The following is a 21,291-nucleotide window of genomic DNA, read 5'->3' on the forward strand; positions in this document are numbered from 1 at the left end:
AGCATGCCTCAGTAAGCTCCAGCTTTGGTATTCAAGGCACTGCACTGGTAAGTGCTTCAAACTAAGTAAAAGGGCTCAGTGTTACCATAAGGTAATCTTACACTACTTAGGGAGCCTAGTAAAGGTCAGCTTGCAGTCTTATTGCTGTGAACTCGCCAAAATTGGCATCATTGTCCAATGTCGTGCTGACAGGTATAGAGTGAAGACGTCACACTTAATTTTCTATTTGTCAAGTCTGAAGAGCCTTACCTGAGGTTTGGGCTTACTTTGGCATGGAATCTGAACACTGCACAGAACTATTCACACCTCTTTGTGCTTGTCTTTTGGCCACCAGTAGTATCGCTCACCTCATGAGAAAAAGCTGTGCTTTATTTTCTTCCCTATTATCGCTGTTAATAGCGTCTTCAGACCTTCATGTGGTGTTGGGACAACATCTCACTGCTCACACTTTTGGTACGTAACGAAGCCAACTGGAAATGCGCCGCTGTCACAATCTAACCCATTCCATATGCAGCGAGCTTATGGTGTAGGGAACCTCTGATCATTTGTCTCACCAGCGCATTCAAGGCAAGTCGAACCTGACCACGCTTTGACGCTTTAACATTACCGCAGCAAACTTTGTAGTTTTGTTAATCTCAGAACTCTACCCATGGTGTGACAGAATCAGATGAAGACGACTGGGACAACGTTCAGCAACAAAGGGTCGTGGAAGACACTGTAGATTTGGCTCCACCCTCGGTACAGCGCCACGTTGGTGGCACTGGAGGTGGTACCAGACACAGATCAGAAGTTGAAGTACAGAAAGTATTCGAAGAGAGGAAACCGGGATCGCGGAACTTCACTGCACATCGTTACCGGCAGACACCTGAGGAATCCGAAGAGGAGGACACAGACCAGTCGCGCACAAACTACACCCGTCGAGTATACTCCGTATCGGCATCGGGTACCAGGGGGCACCTCAGCAGAACCGATTCTGGCAGTAGGCACCGGACTGAAGAGGATCGAACGGGGGGTCGCCGGGGCTCAGCACACTTTGACGAATGGTCCAGGAGAACAAGTACGGACAAGCCACCTGAAGCGGATGGCAGCAGACCAACTTACATCAGGCGCACAGAGTCAACAACACGACATCGATGGTCAAGCCGTAGCGGTGGTGAGGATGACGCAAGCTTGCTGTCGCAGTCCAGGCGCTACGGTTCCGCAGAATCTTCATCTGGCAGGCACCGATGGTCAGCGACCACTGAGCAGCCGATACAAGAGACTACTTCGGTGTATGAGGGTCGGCGGTTGTCAGTAGACCGGGCGACCTCGCAGCACAGGTGGTCTGGCCAGTACAGCACAGACAGGCCCGATCGTCCCACCTACACGCAACACCGGTCATCTCTTGATCGCCCCTCGAGCAGGCGGACCTGGTCGAGTCACTCGGCCACTGAAAGGACAAGCTGGTCGGCTAGCGAAATCAGCTCTACGACTACCGACACTCCCGAAGTGGACAAAAGTGGATCCACTTATGTTAGGCAGCAGTATCATTCCATCACAGCAGGGAGGCACCACGTCACCAGTGATCTTCCCGAAACTTCCTCCGAAGGTCCACGCCGTGGACACTGGGGTGCAGGCGGCCAGCACCACGTTGAAGCAGCTGGCCATGGCCGGGAAAGCGATCACGATGGATCAAGAAGATGGTCATCACACAGGGTGACAAGTGCAGAGGATACTGCATCCCGAGGTCTAGAAGAGAGGCGGTGGAGCTGGCGTGGCTCCACGGCTCGTTTCGGCGAGCACGGTAACACGACGCGCCGTGTGGATGTGGGATCGCGTACCCGGTTTCAGCCCACGGTTATTGGCCCACCAAGTCGCACGGAATACGACGGAACCTCAGTGCACCAAAGGCATCGCGTGACAGCCTGGCGGAATACCACCATTGTCCGTGGTGAGCCAACGCACTGGTCCGAGGATACACAGAGGCGATATGGTGGCCACGACGACGTCAGGAGAGGCCACGGCGAGGACACCACTTACACACGAACATCGTACACGAGGCGCATCAACGGGACTGCCTACTATGGTGGAGGACAGGATTCGTCACGTTGGACGTATGGGAGAGATAACATAACGAGTGGCAGCTCGGTGACTTATGGATCTAGCCGTGCCAGTGGAACGTACGGTGGTACAGAAGGACAGACTGAGCCGCCGTATGTGCCCCCGCGACCGACTGAGAGGCATAGGGTCACTGGAGGTGTGGATGTGGATATCATTGAAGACGACAGGCATCCGCTGACTGGTAAAAATTAAACCTTTGAACAGTTTGGGATTACGCTAACCTGGTGAAAGGTATAACCAACCCCACACAAGAACAAGACGTTCACTAACACACTACATTTTTTGGTTTTGTATAACAACATGAGTGTGAGGACTGTGTAAACTTAGCTCTGTATGCATGCTGTTTAGTGAAGTGAGCATTCTCAATTTATTCTTGCAATTCCCCCCATCTGAGAAAGCTTTAGTGTTGTGTACGTGACGTTATAAACGTGTGATAGGTAGCAAATGCACAGGGCAAATGTTATGGATATGCAATATTTTGTGTTTTCATGCAAGAAAAAAGGTTTTTTACAAGTTTTGTTATTTCTAAATTCGCACTATAGCATCTATAGCATCAACAGTTCTACATTATCTATTATTGTCAATATAAGTTTTCCAGTTTTTATAGTGCTAACTTCTATTCAATCTTCAGATGTTATAACAAGCTACACTAGAGCATTAGGAAGGCATTGCCTTCCATCTGCCACAGAGCCAGCATGATACTTGTCAGTTAGCGTCAGTGAAAACTTGAAGTGACATCACTCTTTCCATACATTGTATAGCTGTACATTTTTTTACTACTGCTACTGCTGTTCAATGGCATGTCTATTCATTGTATCTACGACTTCCATTTTCTGAAATGCATAAGCTTTGTTTATTGCAACAGTGGCATCTTTGTTATACAACATCGGCCTGTTGTCAGTTTCTTAATTTTTGCCTTCAGTGTCCCATATCACGATTTAGGGGCACGTAAGAGCTCCGGTGCGCCCACATAACTAACCACGATCAGTTGCTATTATGCGTGTTATAATCTCTTTGGGGTTCTGACACTGCAGCGCAATCGCGAGGCTCCCAGCCGCATGCCTGCGAAGAGTCAAGTTGCTACCCAGCAACGGGAAACCTGCTCATTGGTAGGGAGGACAAGTTGTCGGCGACATCGACATGTGGCCTGCGCGGCGTTGAGACTTACTGCATCGTGAGCCACCTTAAAGAAAAGACCAAATGTTTCCGGTGTGACTCAACCAAGAAAGGGAGGGACTACCATGGCATAGACAACATTGTCTCAAGGTGAGCCTTTAAATGCATGCCCCCATGTATCAAAAACATGGTGACATACTAGTTCTAAGTGATTTTGAAGCAGCAGGGTGTTTTATCAGGTTTTGTCGCACAGAGACACGTGTTACCATTGTTTTGTGTTGAGAGTGGTTGAATACGCTTCAGTTGGACTCGACAGCCACCAGGATACTTTATACGTTGTTTATGGGCTGGTATTGCCTTCGTAATGTACAGCAGAAATAGCTTTGCTACTGTTATTCTGCGCTGGCACTGTAATGTTGCAACTCATTTATTGTAGGTGTACTCATTATCGTTTCATTTAAAGTTTTTCGTGACCATGGCAAAGTATTACATTTTCTATATGCGAGGTTGTTTGATGTACAGTGGCTGCGAACTTCACTTCATGCAAAAGCAAATGTTTTAGAGTCGAACCTGCATATATCGAACCCACATATTTGTGTGCATCAAACAGTTGTAAAATCCCCTTGACTCTACTTTCGATATATAAAATATTTTATATATCGAATTACTTGTATACAGAAACTTTTTGTGATCGTCAGATTCGATATATCTGGGTTCGACCCTAAAAGCATAATGGGACTTCACACAGAACAGATATGATGAGAGCTACAGGATATTCCGCGTGTTCTTCGTTACGCTACTGCATTAGTTCATTCATGCTGTTTTCTATTCCTCTGCATTGAAGATACTAGTAGCCAACACCAACTAGGCGTATGTTTCCTTTGTTCGGCAAAGCATTGCGATCTCTTCTCATTGTTCTCTACATGAAACACTAGTTATTAAATTTATACAGCAAAAACTTTCTTGAAGCAAGACAGTGCTTTATACATTTTGCAAAATGCAACTCCTTGGAAACATTCTGCTATTTGTTCTATTGTCTTCTACCAAACTGTGCTTGACCTGTTGTACAGGGTTATAATCTTTGATATCGGTCTCAATGACATTATGGGAATAGTAGTTGCATCTGTGTCTTCTTTAAGTGGGAAACTTAGCCAGTCCGTATCAAAGTTACATCATATTCCTAGTGTTGCATAGTAGGTGTACCAAGTATACAGAGCTCCTCTAGCTAAACAACAAACTTATTCAGCTGAAATCTTGCACAGAGGTGGTGTGTTGCAATGGGTCGCGCTTGCGTCACTTGTCTGTTTCATCTGCAATAAATCCTTTGGATCACCTTCGAGCACTGCTATTGAAAATGAGTGGATTTTACTGTAACGGCGCAGTGGCACCATTTGTCATGACTACAGTACTACGTGTTTTCCGTTGTCATGACAGATTATACGTACGACAATTTATGCAGTGAAATCAGTATTCGTTGATTGGCACCACTGGCTTTATTCTGAATGAAAGAGGTAATTAAATGCATGCAATTGTAATGTTAAACTGAACATGCTGAAAACTGCTGCATCTGTGCGAAATTTTAGTGTGAATAAGCCGGTGGTGTAGCGCCGCTTCGCGGCGCTTCTGTGCGCAATGCCAAAAGTGCATGCACGAGGAACTACATGACTTTTCTTCGTGATCTTCGGAGTGAATAAAAGTTCAGTTGCTGTTTGGGACGCGTGTTGCTTATACTCGTTTAGCTCGGCCTAGCAGCGCGTTTCAACACTGGCTTGACTGGAGCAGTAATGCTTGCCTCGCCACACAGAGTGTGGCAGAATATTTCTGCAACGCTTAGTATATCATAGTACTTATGCAACATTTAGCATGCCTGAGAAGTTATGCAACACTCAGTATGTCAGCACAACCAAATGAGCCCTTAAATTCCCATTCTTTTGTTCAGTATGACAGATTATTTATTTTAACATGTTAGGGTACTCATGTGACACTTAGCACGTCTGAGCAGTTATGCAACACTTAGCGTGTCAGAGTTTTTGGGCAGCACTTAGTTTGTCAGAGTACAACACCCTGCTTTGTTTTCCTCTCAGGATTGGCAAAAAGCGCAAAGGATCATGGTGGCAGTCCGAGAATGGCGTGCAGTCAGTGTCAATTCGGCTAGACCTGGAAGCAGAGTTCCACTTCACGCATCTGATCATCACATTCAAGACATTTAGGCCAGCTGCCATGCTCATTGAACGGTCACATGACAATGGGCACACGTGGAAGGTATGCTGATCAACTGAGGACATTTATTAAAAAAAATTTGCTCTGATTATTGGACTGCTGTGCCTTTTGCAAGGTAACACTATCGAGCTCACCGTCAATATTGTTTTTGAATATTGCTTTTATTTATACCCTTTCTTTTGTATGGCTTGGACAAAGTGAAACGTGTGTTGTCAGTGTCTGTTTAGCTTTCGCTTTTGTTTACTTGTGTGAGGTTCATATTACGTTCATAATTTAATGATGGGGATTTCACTAAATATCACAGCAAAATGTCTTGAGAAATTCGTTCACACAAAAAAGCTTACTTGTGTAATTCAGCGGGATTTTTTTTTCTTTGTGGAGTCATGGCTTTGTGTGTGTGTTTGCCAAAATTTGCAGGTGTACCAATACTTTGCATACGACTGCAACGAAGCGTACCCGCACGTGCGGTACGGTCCGCGGCGTAACATCACTGACGTGACCTGCGAGTCGCACTATTCTGGCGTTGAACCTTCGACCAACGGAGAGGTCATCTTTCGTGTGCTGCCGCCACACATTCACATCGACAACCCGCACAGCCCGGACGTGCAAGACTTGCTCAAGATGACCAACCTGCGCATAAACTTCACCAAACTGCACACTCTCGGTGACAACCTTCTGGACTCGCGCCGGGAGATCAAGCAGAAGTACTATTACGCCGTCTACGACATGGTTGTTCGAGGATCGTGCTCATGCTATGGCCACGCCAGTCGCTGCATACCAGAGGAGGGAGAGTCCTACGCTGCACGAGATGACATGGTACATGGTACTTCTTACATTGCTTAGCTGCTAGCTGAATGATAAGCAAATCTTGATATAGCAAACATGGATATCATAATAATAATAATATTTGGGGTTTAACGTCCCAAAACAACGATATGATTATGAGGGACGCCGTAGTGGAGAGCTCCGGAAATTTCGACCGCCTGGGGTTCTTTAACGTGCTCCTAAACCTAAGTACACGGGCCTGAAACATTTTCGCCTCCATCGGAAATGCAGCCACTGTGGCCGGGATTCGATCTCGCGACCTTCAGGTCAGTATTCGAGCGCCATAACCACTAGACCACCGTGGTGGCACAAACATGGATATCAGTAAACATGGCAAATCACTTCTGCAAAAGCCCACAAGGTAGAGGAGGCCTAATGAAAGAAAAAATGGTCATCCTTATGAATTTTCCTGTATGACTTTTTGTATGGAAATATCCATATAGATTTCCTTGTAGCTTCATGCTAAAATTATGTGGATGATTGTTTGAAATCTGTATGCATTTTCTTGTAGCCTTTTGTTATAAAAGGGTTGATGACAATCTTTTTTCTGTCATAGAAAGCGCGCCCTGAAAAATTAGTTACATGTTCTTAAAAGCTAGTTTCGGTTCCTACTGTACCCTGACATCATGACACGGTATGAGCTTCTCGTCACATGCTCATGCAAGATATCGTGACATTTCCACGGTCACTTCGCTCCGTTGGTGACGCAAAAGCGGCCATGTTGTATGTTTTGGTAGCTAATGTCATCCTGGCTAACCATACTGGTGCATGACGTCACCAGAGCTGATAATGTAGCCTGACATCACGCTAGTGTCGATGTCAGTAGGTGCACCATGCGAAAGTTGACTTTAATGTCAAAATAAAATAGCATTTACTGAGCTTCACATTTACTCACAGCCATCTCCATGTTCAGGAGGTTTGTATGGCAGAGTAAACTCTGCCATACAAATCTCCGCTTTGAAAATTGGTGTCAGTACCCCTTTAAATGATTTCGCAGTTCATAGAAAGCCTGAAAAATCATGCAAAGTAAATCTAAAGCAGTTATCTGAAATGTAATTTGTTGGTGAGAAGCTTGCCCCACTTATGAAATCTTCAACTTGTCTCCATAATCAGGTGTTTGGGAAGTGCCAGTGCACACACAACACGAAAGGCCTCAACTGCGAAAGCTGCGAAGATCTGTACAACGACCAACCTTGGAGACCAGCGAGCGAGAGGGACCCAAATCCATGCAAACGTAAGGAAACCTACGCATGCTCATTAAATTTTCTTTTCTAACCAGCAGTGCTCAGTTTCATATGCATATCAAGCAATGCTGCAAAGGCCAGAGAGTATTCTCTCACTGTTTGTATCCATAACCAAAAAGCAGTGTGTCAAGTGTGAAAAAAAAATTGTATATTGGTATGTTTTATGTAATTCAACATAACGTTGCGCCATACTTTTAAGTGTCATAATTCAAAAAGACATGACGAAAGAAAAGGGCTACACATCAAGGTGCCCTTGCTAAGGACTGTTCCTTATTTTTGTTCTAGCTGTCTCTAAATAACTCACTGAGGAGTTGAATATCGAAATTTTAAAAAAATTTTTCCAATATACCAAACTCTGGAGGGAATCTAAAAACCTACAAAGCTGTGTCTTGAATGCACCTGAAATATTATATGAGTAAAATTTCCAATGTGATCCTTTATAAATGTCTTAAACCTGTCACACAACCAAATGAATCCAACAGACAATTAGGCGAAGGACGCATAGGAGACATTAATGGTTGTCTTTTAACTGTAGTGCAGTAATTATAACAAATTTAGATGAATTAAAGAGGACAAAGAATCACCCTTTCAGTTGGTTGGATCCCAACCCACAATCTTCGAATTGTGCGTCCAATGCTCTACCAATTGAGCTACGACGGAAGGCACTTCACCATCTGCTTCGTTTGGTATTTCTGTACTGTTCACACCTGGAAGTATTAGCCAGTGCTACTCGTGGCCAAGGTGGCAAGTGTCGAACACTCTTTTTGCCAGAAGGCGTCACGTGGCACATGATCTTTGCTCTATTAGGCTGTCTTTTAATGAATTTAATTAATTTGTTCGATAATTATTTTACTTGGTTTGTATCCTCCACCCATGCAGCCTGTAACTGCAATGGCCACGCCAGCAAGTGCCACTTTGACGCTGCCGTGTGGGAGCGTTCGGGACGTGTGAGTGGCGGCGTCTGTGACGACTGCCAGGACAACACCATGGGACTCAACTGCGAACAGTGTGTGCCGTTTTACTTCAAGGACCCTCAACGCGACATTAGCGATCCATACGTCTGCCAACGTGAGTATGGTCTACCTGTCACTGCAATTGGTACTGCAAATGGGTCTTCCCGTCATATAGTGTTGTTGGCTGTTTCAACAAAACAGAGGTATGAAGGCTTGACGTGATCAACAGCAGTTGATCGAGGGATGTTTGACGCCATTTAAACATAATTTTCGGTCTTCGTTAGGGTAACAAGTGCTTTCCTTAATGGCATTAAAGTGGGACATGGACTCGCTCGCGAATGTTCAACATACCATAAATATTGTTAAAATGGGTCTAGAACACCCATTATTGTTGTGCTGCACACAGTTCTGATTCCAGATTATTGCGATATGCTGATTTACTTTGAAACTCTCTCAGTTCAGGAAAAATGTTGCTCCCCTAAAGGCACATGAAATATTTTGTATTTTAAAAAGTACACATTATGTTAGAAAAATAATTGCATATTTGAAATCAGCGCACAAATATACATAAACTCAGCAAGCTTCATCAAAATCGATCAAAAAAATTCAAGAGCAGTGTGCCCCTTTAATACCAGTCCTCTTTTGGTTTTAAAATGATTTATGAGTAAATTTTATCAAAATATGTTGAGCCACTGAGTGCATCCTTCACAAAGACACTTTGGGTGATTCTTTTTGTACAAATGAGGAATAAACCAGATGCTCATAAAGTCTGCTACGCAGCCGCATTAAAATATAGTACCAAACTGAAATTCTAGAAGAATTAGCAAAACTACCATCACATACCATCCACTTTGGTATGGTATGTAAATGTCGCGTTAAAAAAACTCGACATAGTTCTATGGCAGAATCCGGTTTCGTATGCAAGAAGGAGCTTGTAACAAGCTGGAGCATCTACGAATGGCATACTGTTGCTTTATGTTAGCCTTTGCTATTCTTAAGATTTCATGAAGGTTGCTGAGATTTATTTTCATATGCACTTACAGACAAGATTGTGCTGTTTTCCATCATACTACTCATTGCATTGTTGAAGAAGCATCTGTGAACCAGAACAATGCGCTTAACGTGTACAACGTGCCACCTAGTGTATATCAAGACTATCCCAGTAAATGCAATTGAACAGGGCTTTGTAGCGTCTGCATATCTTTTTAGAGTGGATAGTTTAATAAGAAATAAATCCAGCGATGTTTGGTTGTGAAACAAGTGGACGTTGATCCCATGATGCGAAGCATCAGTTTTCAGGAAAATCAGGTGGGCTTTGTGGCTTTCATTTGCATTTTGAACTTTTGAACTCATTTCCTGCTTTGAATTGGTCATGTTATCCATTGGTCATCTTATCCATCACGATTTTTTTGCAGCTTGCGATTGTGATCCTCGTGGCTCCTTGGACGAAGGCGTGTGCGACCCACAGGATGACCCGACCGCTGGACTTGTTGCTGGCCGTTGCCACTGCAAGAAAAACGTCGAGTCCCGTCGATGCGACCGGTGCAAGAAAGGCTTCTTCAACTTCCAAGCGGCTAACCCCGACGGCTGCGAGCGTAAGTGCCTCGTTTCCTGGTACAGTGTTTGTAGATTCTATATTCTGTTGCTAGAAACATATGATGATAAAAGTTCAGATGGGTTATTCTCCAAGAAAGCAAAAATTTGGTCACTAGGTCCCTGTCTTCAATTCTTCATGCATTTTTTGCCTTTGCTGAAACAATGAGAAGGTGACATCTGGATGTTTCAGGAAGTGATGACTTCTTTCATTGCATGTTTTTCCTTAGTTGCTTAAACATGCTGGAAAGTTAGGTTAGAAGTCTGGTAATGACTAAAAAACACAGCGGTGGTGAATAAAGAAATTTAATGGCACTTCTGATGTTAGCTCTTTTAATGGTCTAAAATCGTGCGGTTATGGAAGGCCGTTTCACTAACTCGGGGATATTGAGATTACGTCCACCAATCTACAGCATGCAGCTGCCACGAGCTTGGAACAGCGGGTGACGGCTGCAACGTCTACACCGGCGAATGCACCTGCAAACGTAATGTCATTGGTCGTGATTGCAACCAGTGCCTGGTGAGTCTCCAATAACTCTGCAGCTAACTCTTTCTTCTGTGTGCCGTGTCTTTAAAGAGGGTCGAACTAGGTTCAAAATTCATACACCATGCACAGATATTCAGCAAGAAATGCAAGCACAGGTCCAGAGCAGCACTATATTGTTCAGGCCACAACCTTATGGTTCATGGAAGGTGCAATACAGTGCAGACCACTTATAACGTAACCGCATATAGTGCAGGACCGGTTATAATGCGGTCTTTTTCGACTCCCGTTTACCCTCCCATAGAACCGCATGTATACGCATACCGCTTATTGTGCAGTCCCCCAAGATGAAATACCGTTTATAATGCGGTTGCGGGAAAATATTTGACAAACGCGGTAGTGAGTGCGGTTCTCAAAGGAGGTACGCCGCTGGGGTGGGAGCGACGAGGTCATTACGAAGGGCGAGGGCACGCACAGTGAACGAACGAGGGGCGGAGGGAGGAAAAAGACCGCGGCAGCGCTGTGCGGGTTCGCCGAGCGGGAAGGATGGTGGTTGCCTAGGCGACGGAGTAGCCTTTGCACCGGCGGCGGCAAGGCTCCGCTGGCTCCGCGGCCGCTTGCCGGCAGCGCGTTCCGCGTGGAACGTACGAGTGCGCTTTAAAGTCGGGAAAAGCGTCGTCGTTATCACAGTTGCTACAGTTATCGCGTTTGCTACCTCGTCCGCAAATTGAAAAGTTTTGCAGCTTCATGATGCGAGCTTTCGCCTTTTCTGCCAGTGCGTGGACTTAAACGAGCTTGGCGGGCTTTTGTCGCCGTTGATCTACCGGCCGCGAACACAAACTTCGTATCACGCGCGCTGTTCTTGGGTTAATGCTTGAGTGCGATCTTTTCGACGTCCGATCTTAATGTTGTCTTGGACAAACTTCCCGCGACAACATGCTGAACCGCAGGCTAGGCCTAATCAGCGTTGGTTGCTTTTCGGTAGCGGTCGCGGGCGATAAAAGTTGCGGTTTGGTGCGGAATCAACGAAACTTTTTGCGATGGCTGCACTTGAAGGGAAGGGAATCATATCGTTAATGAAAACGGGGGCGCGGTTGGCACAAGCAACTCTCGAATGGTGGTTCCGGATTCGATTGCAATGTCTTGGACATCGCATGCGCGCCCGTGAAATCGAACGATCGGTACCGCTCAGCACGTGAAATTTCGGTCGCGATTCGACATGGTTTCTGTGTAATGCGCATACCTCGAGGTGGCCTGAAACGTAGTCGGCGAATTTCCGCGATGGCGCTTTGTTTTGTTTGCTTTTTTCTCCCGTGTTCATTTCGTTGGCAATGCGGGTCTTTGGCGGTTAATTTTTGAACATTCGGAGATTTAAGTGGTTGTAAGCGCCCCAAATCGCATATGTCGATTATCGGACACGCGAGGCTACATGCTCAGCACGTTTTGCGCAAGCGCAGCCTTTGAAGAAGGTTGTTTTGGTTATAGTGCGGTACCGCTTATAGTGCGGATATTCGCGACTCCGGCGACTTACGTTATAAGCGGTCTATACTGTAATTGCAACATTTGCAAGTGTGTGTGTTGCGAGACTTTCTGGTTTTAAGCCTGATCTAGATACAATGGTCTATTAATGATATACCCAATGAGCGAAGTTGTTTCAGTTTTATTTTCTCCCACTGATCGTGGGACTTTCAAGATTCCTGTTTAATTGAACAGCTCGCAACAAGAAGTGGGTCACTAGCTTGCGTTTGTCTTTTATGTGCATGGCCTGCGCAAACAATAATGCTTCTTTTTTGTCTGTGTGGACTCGTCGACTTGCTTCTTCATTGGCTACTCATAATATGTGTAAGACATACAACTGCAAATGTGATTTACCAGCAGCATCTATAATATTGGGGCAACCAATGCCACCAGTGTTCGATATGAAAGTGCGCATTCTTTCAAGCATCGTGACCACAGTCTGCAACTGTGGTTGTGAGGCTGCAAACCATGCGTGAAAAAAACAAAAAGCACACAGTAATAGAAATGGAGGCTTGTAGCCATGACGGGCGTGTTCCACACTCACTGTCATGGCTACAAGCGGCTCTGGCTAACACTATCAGGTTTACATGCACAGAAGTAGCCAGTAAAGTGGACGGGAGGACGACTGCCACCATAGCTCAATTGGTAGGCATATTGGACACATTATCCAAAGGTTGCAGGTTCGGTCCCTGCTGGCAGCAAGTTGTCTTTTCATCCACTTTAATTTCTTCACATCATTACTACAATACAGTTTAAAAGACTACAAATAACTTGGCTTGTGCGAATAGTAAATTTTAGGTTCGAAGTGAATTCGAAGTGAATAGTGATTTGTTCAAATAATTTCGAATTGAACTCGAATAGCATATATCGCATATTATAAAGAAAAAGGAACATATTTGTCATGACTCAACTAACCTGCACAATATCTTTTTAAGAATTGAAACAAGACATGGCCGAATATCATCCTTTTTTTGGTTCAAAGGAAGTGGAAGCAACTTTGATGATGATGATGATGACAAACTTTATGTACAGGCAAAGCTCCTGTGGATTGCCTCGTAGGGGCCTTGCTGATGGTCGGGGCCCTTAGTCCAGGGCTCCGCTGGCTCTTGCCATCCGCTCTGCTCTCTGAACGAGCCTGATCTGGTCGTCGAGGGCCGGGCTGGACAGCAGTGCCTCCCATTGCTCACATGAGGTGTTATTGTTGTGGTGTTCGAGGTCGTGTAGTGTGCACTCCCATGTAATGTGGTACAGGGTTGGTGTGGCCCCGCACCATGGGCATTCATCCCTGTAAGATGTGGGGTGCATGCGGTGTAGTGTGTGTAGGTTTTTGTAGGTTCCGGTTTGGAGTCTACGCCATGCAGTGGCCTCCTTCGTCGCAAGCTTTTGATGAGGTGGTGGATACCTTAGGCGTCGCCCTCTGTGGTAATTCAGTATTGTGGCATACTGGAGGTCAACTGGCTCCGGGTCCGCTGCAGTCGACGTAGGGAGCGCTCGGTTGTGTACGAAGCCTCGAGCTGCCCGGTCGGCGTGCAGGTTACCCGTGATGCCAGAGTGGCCTGGTATCCATATGACGGTCTGTATGTAGGAGTCGTCCTTGCCTTCCCTTGGTATTTGTGCAAGGACATGTGCCGCAGGCACACCAATTCTGCCCTGCAGGAAGTTCCTGCAGGCCTGCTGGGAGTCTGTGAGTATTGTCAGCGGCTTGTTTGCATGCAGGCCTTCGCGGATGGCAAGTGCGATGGCCAGCTCTTCGGCTTCTGTGATCTTGCAAGGGCGGACAGATGCTCCAGAGGTTATGTGGCCTCGGCGGTCGCATACCACTGCCACTGCTCCTTTAGTCGTCGTCCCATACATGGCAGCGTCCGTGAAACGGGCTGTAGTTTGGAATCTATAGGTTTTCTGGAAGTATTGGGCCCTTGCTCTCCTTCTGCCGCTGTGCAGGTTGGGGTCCATGTTGCGTGGAATTGGGGCAACGTGATAGCCCTCCCGGACATGACGAGGTATCTCGCAGGTTTCCTGGGCTCTCGTTGTCGAGGCTTGGAATCCTAGGGTTTTTAGGACCTGTTGGCCCGTGCGAGTACGCTCAAGTCTCTGTTGTTGTGAGACGTGAAGTGCTTCAACAAGTTCGCTGAGGGTGTTATGAAGCCCCAGTGCCGTCAATTTCTCAGTAGATGTACTGGTCGGCAGACGGAGAGCAGTCTTGAATGCCATTCTCAAGAGGGTGTCGGCCCGTCTGGTCTCAGATTGTGTGAGATTATAATAAGGTAGGCTATATGTTATGCGGCTTACCACCAGGCTTCGAACAAGTCGAAGGGTGTCTCCTTCCTTCATCCCTCTTTTCTTAGATGTCACCCGAGATATCATGCGTGATATAGCCTTGACGCTGGTTTGGAGTAGCAGGATTCGACTTTCGGTAGAATGCAAGTGATGACCTGTGAAATATGTTACATTTAAAAATTTACTATACTTAGAGCATATAAGCCAGTATAACAAGCTTTTAAACTTAAAAATGATGAATCGATGTGAAGGTAATACTGTATGTTCATTTAACCTTGAAGTGGGGCTTCACGGCAGTACTGACTTCCCTTGGATAGGTGTATTCACGGTATAGCACTTCTCCACTGCAGTGAAACCACCTTTACAGTGGGGTTACATGCGGACTAATATATACCTATTCGTTGATTTCGAATACTTCGAAATTTCCAGTAATTTAAATTCGAATCGAAGTGAATTTGAATATTGTAATATTCGTTCGAATATTTTAAGTGCTCGAATATTCGCACAAGCCTACAAATAATATTTCCTATATACCTTCCTTGGATTCATTGTATGTTGGTTTCCAGAAAATGCCAAAGATGTCTCATCTCTGTGCTTTCTAAACTTTGACAGCCTGAATACTACGGGCTGAGTCATGACGACGACGGTTGTAAGCCCTGCGACTGCGACCCCGGAGGTGCGTACGAGAACAGCTGTGATGTGATCAGCGGCCAGTGTCGCTGCCGGCCCAGCGTTCAGGGACGTCGCTGTGACCAGCCGGACACGGGCTTCTTTGTTGGAAATCTTGATTTCATGGTCCACGAAGCTGAACTTGCCAAGGGCAGTCCTGTGAGTACCTCCCATAGATCAAATCAAATCAAACCACCTTAGCATCAACAGTTACAGATGTCTAAGGTACACGCTAAAAGCTTGGAAGATTTGGTTTGATGAGGCATTCACATTTTCCTGTATTTTGAGTTTTTTTAATGAGTCAGTACCTATTTTAGCTCATCTATTTGTGTGTGTGTGTGTTTGTCACACACGTACATCCACATACATTCTTTTATTTGTACGATTGTTGTTCCAAGAATTTTTAGGACAAGTGTCAATGAAAAAGAACTGAGGATGACTTTGCAACTTTGCTTAATCGTTGAAATGGCACATTATGAAATTCATGTCAGGGAGATGAAGTTTGCACGCTGGACATTACATTCAGTTATGTCAAAAAGAAATTTTTATTGAGCTTTGTGTTACAAAACAGCCATATTATTATGGGGCATGCCATAGTGGGCGATTCTGGAATTATGCTGACCATCTGGGGTTCTTTAATTTAACGTGTGCACGAATCCAATACATGGGTGTTTTTTTATTTTGCCTTCATCGAAATGCTGCCACTGTGTTGGAGAAATGAACCTGTGCTCTCTGGCTTAGCAGTGTGCTGCTAAGCAGCCACGACAATCAGCTAACTTTGTTGGCCAACATGCGCAGGAGCTTAGCGGTATTCACTGGAGAAATGAAAAGAAAAAGAAAACTGTCAATTAATAAAACATAAATTCACATTTCAGGACTGCCAAGTGCTCATACGAGAGGCATATGCCGACCGGGAAGCATCATGGACCGGTTTGGGCTTCATGCAAGTCCACCAGGACTCTTACCTGGAGTTTGATGTTCCTGACATACCCACATCCATGGACTACAACATCGTCTTCCGTTACGAGCCCAAGGTAAGTTTGGAGTGTCCGTCGGTCACGTGGACATAAATGTACCCTAAAGTTGAAGGCTCATGAGTGCTGTTTAGGATCATTTATTTGAGGGAATGAACGATTCGATTGAGTTGTGGGAACTTTCGCTTCTTACTGTGACCAACACCTATAAGTTTGAAGCTAGCCTTGTTCTGTTTATCCCTTCCGTTTGGTTTTGTTGTCATTATTGCCAGGCCAATTCCTATTGCTCTTCAACCTCACTATAATATGAAAAAAAAAAACGAGAACCGTCAGTCGTGTGTGAAAGCTCGATCACATAGCAAGACGGTTCATAGCCATTGAGATGTAACAGTTTTCCATTATGGAGATGCCTGTACATACAACGTTGATGCATGAAATCTTAAATTAATGACTAGTGTGCATCATTTTCAACTGCGCTCACCATAGGCGATGCGTGAAAATTTTTTCTAGCTGAGCAACGATGTTTCAAATTAAATGTTCAATGGTGTCACTTCCAGCTTCCTCAAGGCTGGGAAGAGGCTATCGTGACCGTGGACAGACCGGGACCAGTTGATCCGAATGGACCCTGTGCCAACGCCATTCCTCAGGACGACCGTCAAGTGATCAGGTTTTCTTCAGGCAAGTCATTACTTTTTTTTGTTTTTTGAAGCTCATCTATGGCAAATCTTGTTACTGTAATGAACGTAAATTGTGCCTATTGTAAACAAGCCTTAGTACTGTAAACTATAGTGTTAATGTAGAGCTTTTAAAATATCAGGCCAAGTATTGGCTGTATTGAGTGTGTATTGCATAGTGGTAACACCAGCATGTACCTGTGCTACATGCTTGTGCTACTAACTGCCTTCCTGAAACACATGTCCAGTTAATTAATTAATTAATATGTTAGCTAACTAATATATTCTAGTTTATTAAAGTACACATTGATGATTGCTGCACAAGTTCTGTTGTTTGTGACTTCTATAAATTTGTATACAGTGAAAGCTCGTTAATTCACACCTCATTAATTCAAAATTTTGGATAATTCGAAATGGTCGCCGCAGTCCGGTCCGCAGTGCATAGGAGACCATGTGTAAAACGATTTGTTAATTCGAACAGAAATTGCCGCCTGTACGGATAATTCGAAGCGCGCGCCGCCGAGCGTCATCATCGTCAAACACTAGTGGAAGCTTTTACGGCCGAACGATAGGTGGCACGACCGGTTTTTTCGAGCTTCAAGTGGCCTCCGAGCAAAGGGCGAACAAAGTATGGCCTCCGAAATCCAGGGAGCAATTTTTTTTTTCCGTAGCCCTCCCGCTATCTCAGCGCCTGGCGCCACTTGTATACGCGGGACCCGCGGGACGCTGAGGAGTCAGCGGAGTAGTCCTAGCAGTCCTAGGCCGCACCCGGCAGCGTCACTTTGTTCCTCGAGCACGTTGTTCGTTCACGCCGTCAAGCCGTCTTATTCCGCATCGAAGTTGCAAGATGCCGCGGGGAAACTACTGTGCGAAGACTGTCAAGGAGAAGGTGGAGATTTTGCGAGAGGTTGACCAAGGGAACTCGAGCAAATATGAAATTGCGAGGAAGCACGGCATACCTCCGAGCACGTTGTCAACCTACATACGCAACAGGACGGCCATTGAAAACGCCTATGAAGCCGAGGATTTTGGCGCCAGTCGAAAAAGGCTAAGGACAGCGAAGTTCCCGGAACTGGAGTCAGCTTTGATTATCTGGGTTAAAGAAATGAGAGCCCAGAGTATCGCATTGAGCGGCCCTATCATCATGGCCAAGGCAGCCGATTTCGCCCTGCGCTTGGACATTGAAGACTTTGTCGCCTCCGAGGGATGGTTTCATCGTTTCAGGGAGCGGCACAATCTCGTATTCCGCACGTTATCCGGCGAGGCAAAGGAAGTGGACGCCGAAACATGCGCTACTTGGAGAAGCGACACCCTGCAGCAGTACTTGGAGAGCTACTCACCATAGGATGTGTTTAACGCTGACGAGACAGCGTTATTTTTCAAGTTGCAGCCAGACAAGACGATCACCTACAAGGGAGACAGCTGTGCCGGCGGCAAGCGCAGCAAAGAGCGTGTCACTGTTCTGGTCACCGCAAATATGACCGGTACGGAAAAGGTCCCCCTTTTTGTGATTGGCAAAGCACTCAAGCCACGGTGCTTCAAAAACATTCGGTCACTGCCGACAGAGTACGCCGCAAACAAGAAAGCCTGGATGACAGGTGACCTATTCAGGAAGTGGCTACTGAAATTCGACAGGCGAATGGAACTGGGCGGCAGACGCGTTCTTCTTGTCGTCGACAACTGTTCGGCGCACAAAGTCGACGTTGAGCTGAGAGCAACAAAGTTAGTGTTCCATCCAGCAAATACGACTGCGGCCCTACAGCCAATGGACCAGGGTGTGATATGGAACATCAAGTGCTTTTATAGGCGTCACATGCTGGAGAGAATGATTTTGTGCGCGGGCGACAGGAAGGACTTCGGCATTACGCTGCTCACTGCCATGCACATGTTGGTGCGCGCATGGGAACAGGTGACCGCGACCACAATCGCAAACTGTTTCCGCCACAGTGGATTTGCAGCTGGAAGTGCGCAGGATAGTTGTGACGTCGACGTGGACGGGGCTGAGGAGCTCATGCCAGTGGCATTGCGCGACACTCTTCGGGGCGTACGTTTTGCCGATTATGTTGAAGCTGACACCGGTGCATCGGTGTGTGGTGCCCTGACTGATGAGGACATTATCGCTCAAGTAGCCGGTGCGCAGCCTGTTGCTGAAGAGCCAGAAGGTGAGGAAGACGAAGATGACGAAGTGCCTGTGCGCCCGTCAGCTTCTGCGGTGATGGAGGCACTTAATGTGGCGCGTCTCTTCTTCAGCTTTGAAGAGGGTGAAGAGGATTCCCTGCGCCGCGTCCGCGCGCTGGAACAGAGAGCCGCAGCTGTGGCATTCAGAGAAAAGAAGCAGATGGTCATCACCGACTTTTTTGGCCAATAAATATTTTTCGTGCCCCCACCCCCGAAATCCACCCATTTTTGCTCACTTTCATTATTTCGAATTTTGTTTAATTCGAAATTGCTCAGCGTTCCCGTGGAATTCGAATTAACGAGCTTTTACTGTAGACGACTTAAATGATTGCTTCTTCCTCAAACTATTTATTTTTAATAACTTGACTGTTGCCACCAACCATTGATCCTCATTTGTTCGATAATCATAACACTGCCCCACTTAGGTGACCGGTACGTCGTTGTCGCTCCACCTGTCTGCCTGGAGAAGGGTAGACGCTACAAAGTGCGAGTCACGTTCAAGCAATACGACCGTGAGGTGGACACACCTTCGGCATCGATCCTAATCGACTCGGTGAGTCATGATGATGATGCTTAATTGTGGAGAGCTATTATGATGAAATCTCTGGCAAAGTAACCAGCTAGCCAAACAGAGGGAGAGAGGCTCTGTATTGGAAAAACAGAAATTTTTGCCAGTGTCTATATAACCACTGGCATGCTACTCTGTATAGGGATGGGGAATGGGATTAGATAATTCTAGAAGTGAGGGAAAAATAATAAAATAAAAAAGAATATAAACAAATATGAAATGCACAAGTGAATGAACCTGATACTGATATTTACAACTAGGATGTCAGGTAAGTTCATATAGACTAGGTTAACTGTCCAATTCCCGTTTTGTGCTGGCACTTGCATACACTGACTACAAGACTGTATAGAAGAATTGCCCAATAATTCAATTAAAATAGTCAGTCTCATTTAATAACTTATGCCCAGTAAGCTTGTGGGGCTGTACAGGCTGTTTGACACTTAAAGGAAAACTCAGAGCCCGGAGCATCGTGATGCAGCGAGCGCTGCAGTCACGTGCAGGCGCAGACATTCGAAAGACGCAGTGTTGAACGCCGTCGCCTCCTACAGCGGCGCGCGCTGGCCACATCGTCGTGAAGCGTGCTACTTTCAGGGATGGTGCTCGGAGATTGAGTACATTGTGCGCACAATTTTGGTGCCTCTTTCTTGTCACTGTGTATTACGGTAGCACACACAGTGAAGAAATATACGTGCACGCTCCCAGTGCCCTGGCTTTTTGAAAGAACAAATGCAGCATGCTGTCAAGAGAAGATTGTAGAACTCCACTTTTGCCAGTGAAGGCTCAGAGGTTGGCATTGCGCAACGTTTAGTAAAAATTACCCGTTCAGTTCCTGAAGTAACGATGAAATCCGTGCACTACCCTTGAGAGTAGCACGCTTCCAGAAAATGCGGCCAGTACACACCACTGTAGCAGACGACGTGGCTCACAACTTCTTTTTCGAGCATCTGCGCATGCGCAAGCTGCTGCCGCCGCCCGACTCCAGCACTTGCCGCATCACCATGCCACGCGCTCCGAGTTTTCCCTTAAATGTGAAACAGCCTGTACATGTCCATCATGAATGCAGAGCCAAGAAAGTCTGTCTTGTGCGACCATTGATCACCTGAACAGAATAACATAGCAGTAATTCAGCTTGTAGAACGATAAATAATCTACAGATTTTTTTTCTCAATATGAGCAGTGGAAAAAATATGGAAGCCACAGATGCGGTATGTGCATGCTATGCCTGCCTGAATCCAAAACAGGGTCTTCTTCTCAGCATGTTATTTGCTCATTTCAGTAGACAAGTCAGAAATATGTAAATTGTTGAGCTCACCATAGAGCACGGCAGCTTACTCTCCTCCTCACCACACCTAGCTGAATGGATCAAGTGAGCCATTCAGCTAGGCCAGTCATTTCTGTGTTTGCCAGTGCTGTGCTGTCGTCGTACCTTATAGCAATGTGAAGTGCCTTTGTAAGTTCAAAGTCGTAGCTTTCAACTTAGAAAGGATGTGACCCACCCTCCCACAGATGGTGCTCATGCCCGACATAAACGCCATCCCATTCTTCCACGGAACGCCGGCAAACGAGTACAGGAGGGAGGAATTCGAACGTTTCCGATGCGGGCAGGCATTCTACGCCGTTCGAAGAGGGGGTACCTTGCCAGAAGTCTGCAAAAAGTACCTCTACAGCATCGGTTTCTACGTTTTCCAAGGAGCTCAAGGTGTGAGATGATACCCTTGTGGAATGAAATAATGTTCAAGGCTATTCTGTTTATGTTTTCTCGTCATGCTGCTACCATTTGCATGTAGAGCCAAATGCAAAGTTCTCACAAGATGCTGGAGCCTTATGACGACACTGACAGGCTTTGATTTCTCAAAGACATTGGTATGAATCTGACAGCTGAAGAGGTAGCTTATGTC

At 45.9% G+C, this 21,291-nt stretch overlaps 1 protein-coding gene across 2 annotated transcripts in view; it reads left to right on the top strand.

Annotated features, from left to right (window-relative positions):
• The window catches only part of LOC119407103 (laminin subunit beta-1), a 55,763-nt gene that overhangs the window by 7,664 nt on the left and 26,808 nt on the right, over positions 1-21,291 (top strand). Inside the window, exons 4-16 of one of the 2 annotated variants that reach the window (XM_037673951.2) lie at positions 662-2,281; positions 3,135-3,366; positions 5,301-5,478; positions 5,854-6,252; positions 7,375-7,495; positions 8,385-8,573; positions 9,874-10,053; positions 10,465-10,571; positions 14,943-15,158; positions 15,875-16,033; positions 16,531-16,651; positions 19,251-19,378; positions 20,900-21,092. In XM_037673951.2, the coding sequence (XP_037529879.1) occupies positions 662-2,281; positions 3,135-3,366; positions 5,301-5,478; positions 5,854-6,252; positions 7,375-7,495; positions 8,385-8,573; positions 9,874-10,053; positions 10,465-10,571; positions 14,943-15,158; positions 15,875-16,033; positions 16,531-16,651; positions 19,251-19,378; positions 20,900-21,092 (3,843 nt within the window). The remainder of the gene's footprint in view (positions 1-661; positions 2,282-3,134; positions 3,367-5,300; positions 5,479-5,853; positions 6,253-7,374; positions 7,496-8,384; positions 8,574-9,873; positions 10,054-10,464; positions 10,572-14,942; positions 15,159-15,874; positions 16,034-16,530; positions 16,652-19,250; positions 19,379-20,899; positions 21,093-21,291) is intronic. The other variant, XM_037673954.2, reaches the window with a different exon arrangement.

This window comes from Rhipicephalus sanguineus, chromosome 10, assembly GCF_013339695.2.
Source record: "Rhipicephalus sanguineus isolate Rsan-2018 chromosome 10, BIME_Rsan_1.4, whole genome shotgun sequence".
Taxonomy (NCBI): domain Eukaryota; kingdom Metazoa; phylum Arthropoda; class Arachnida; order Ixodida; family Ixodidae; genus Rhipicephalus; species Rhipicephalus sanguineus.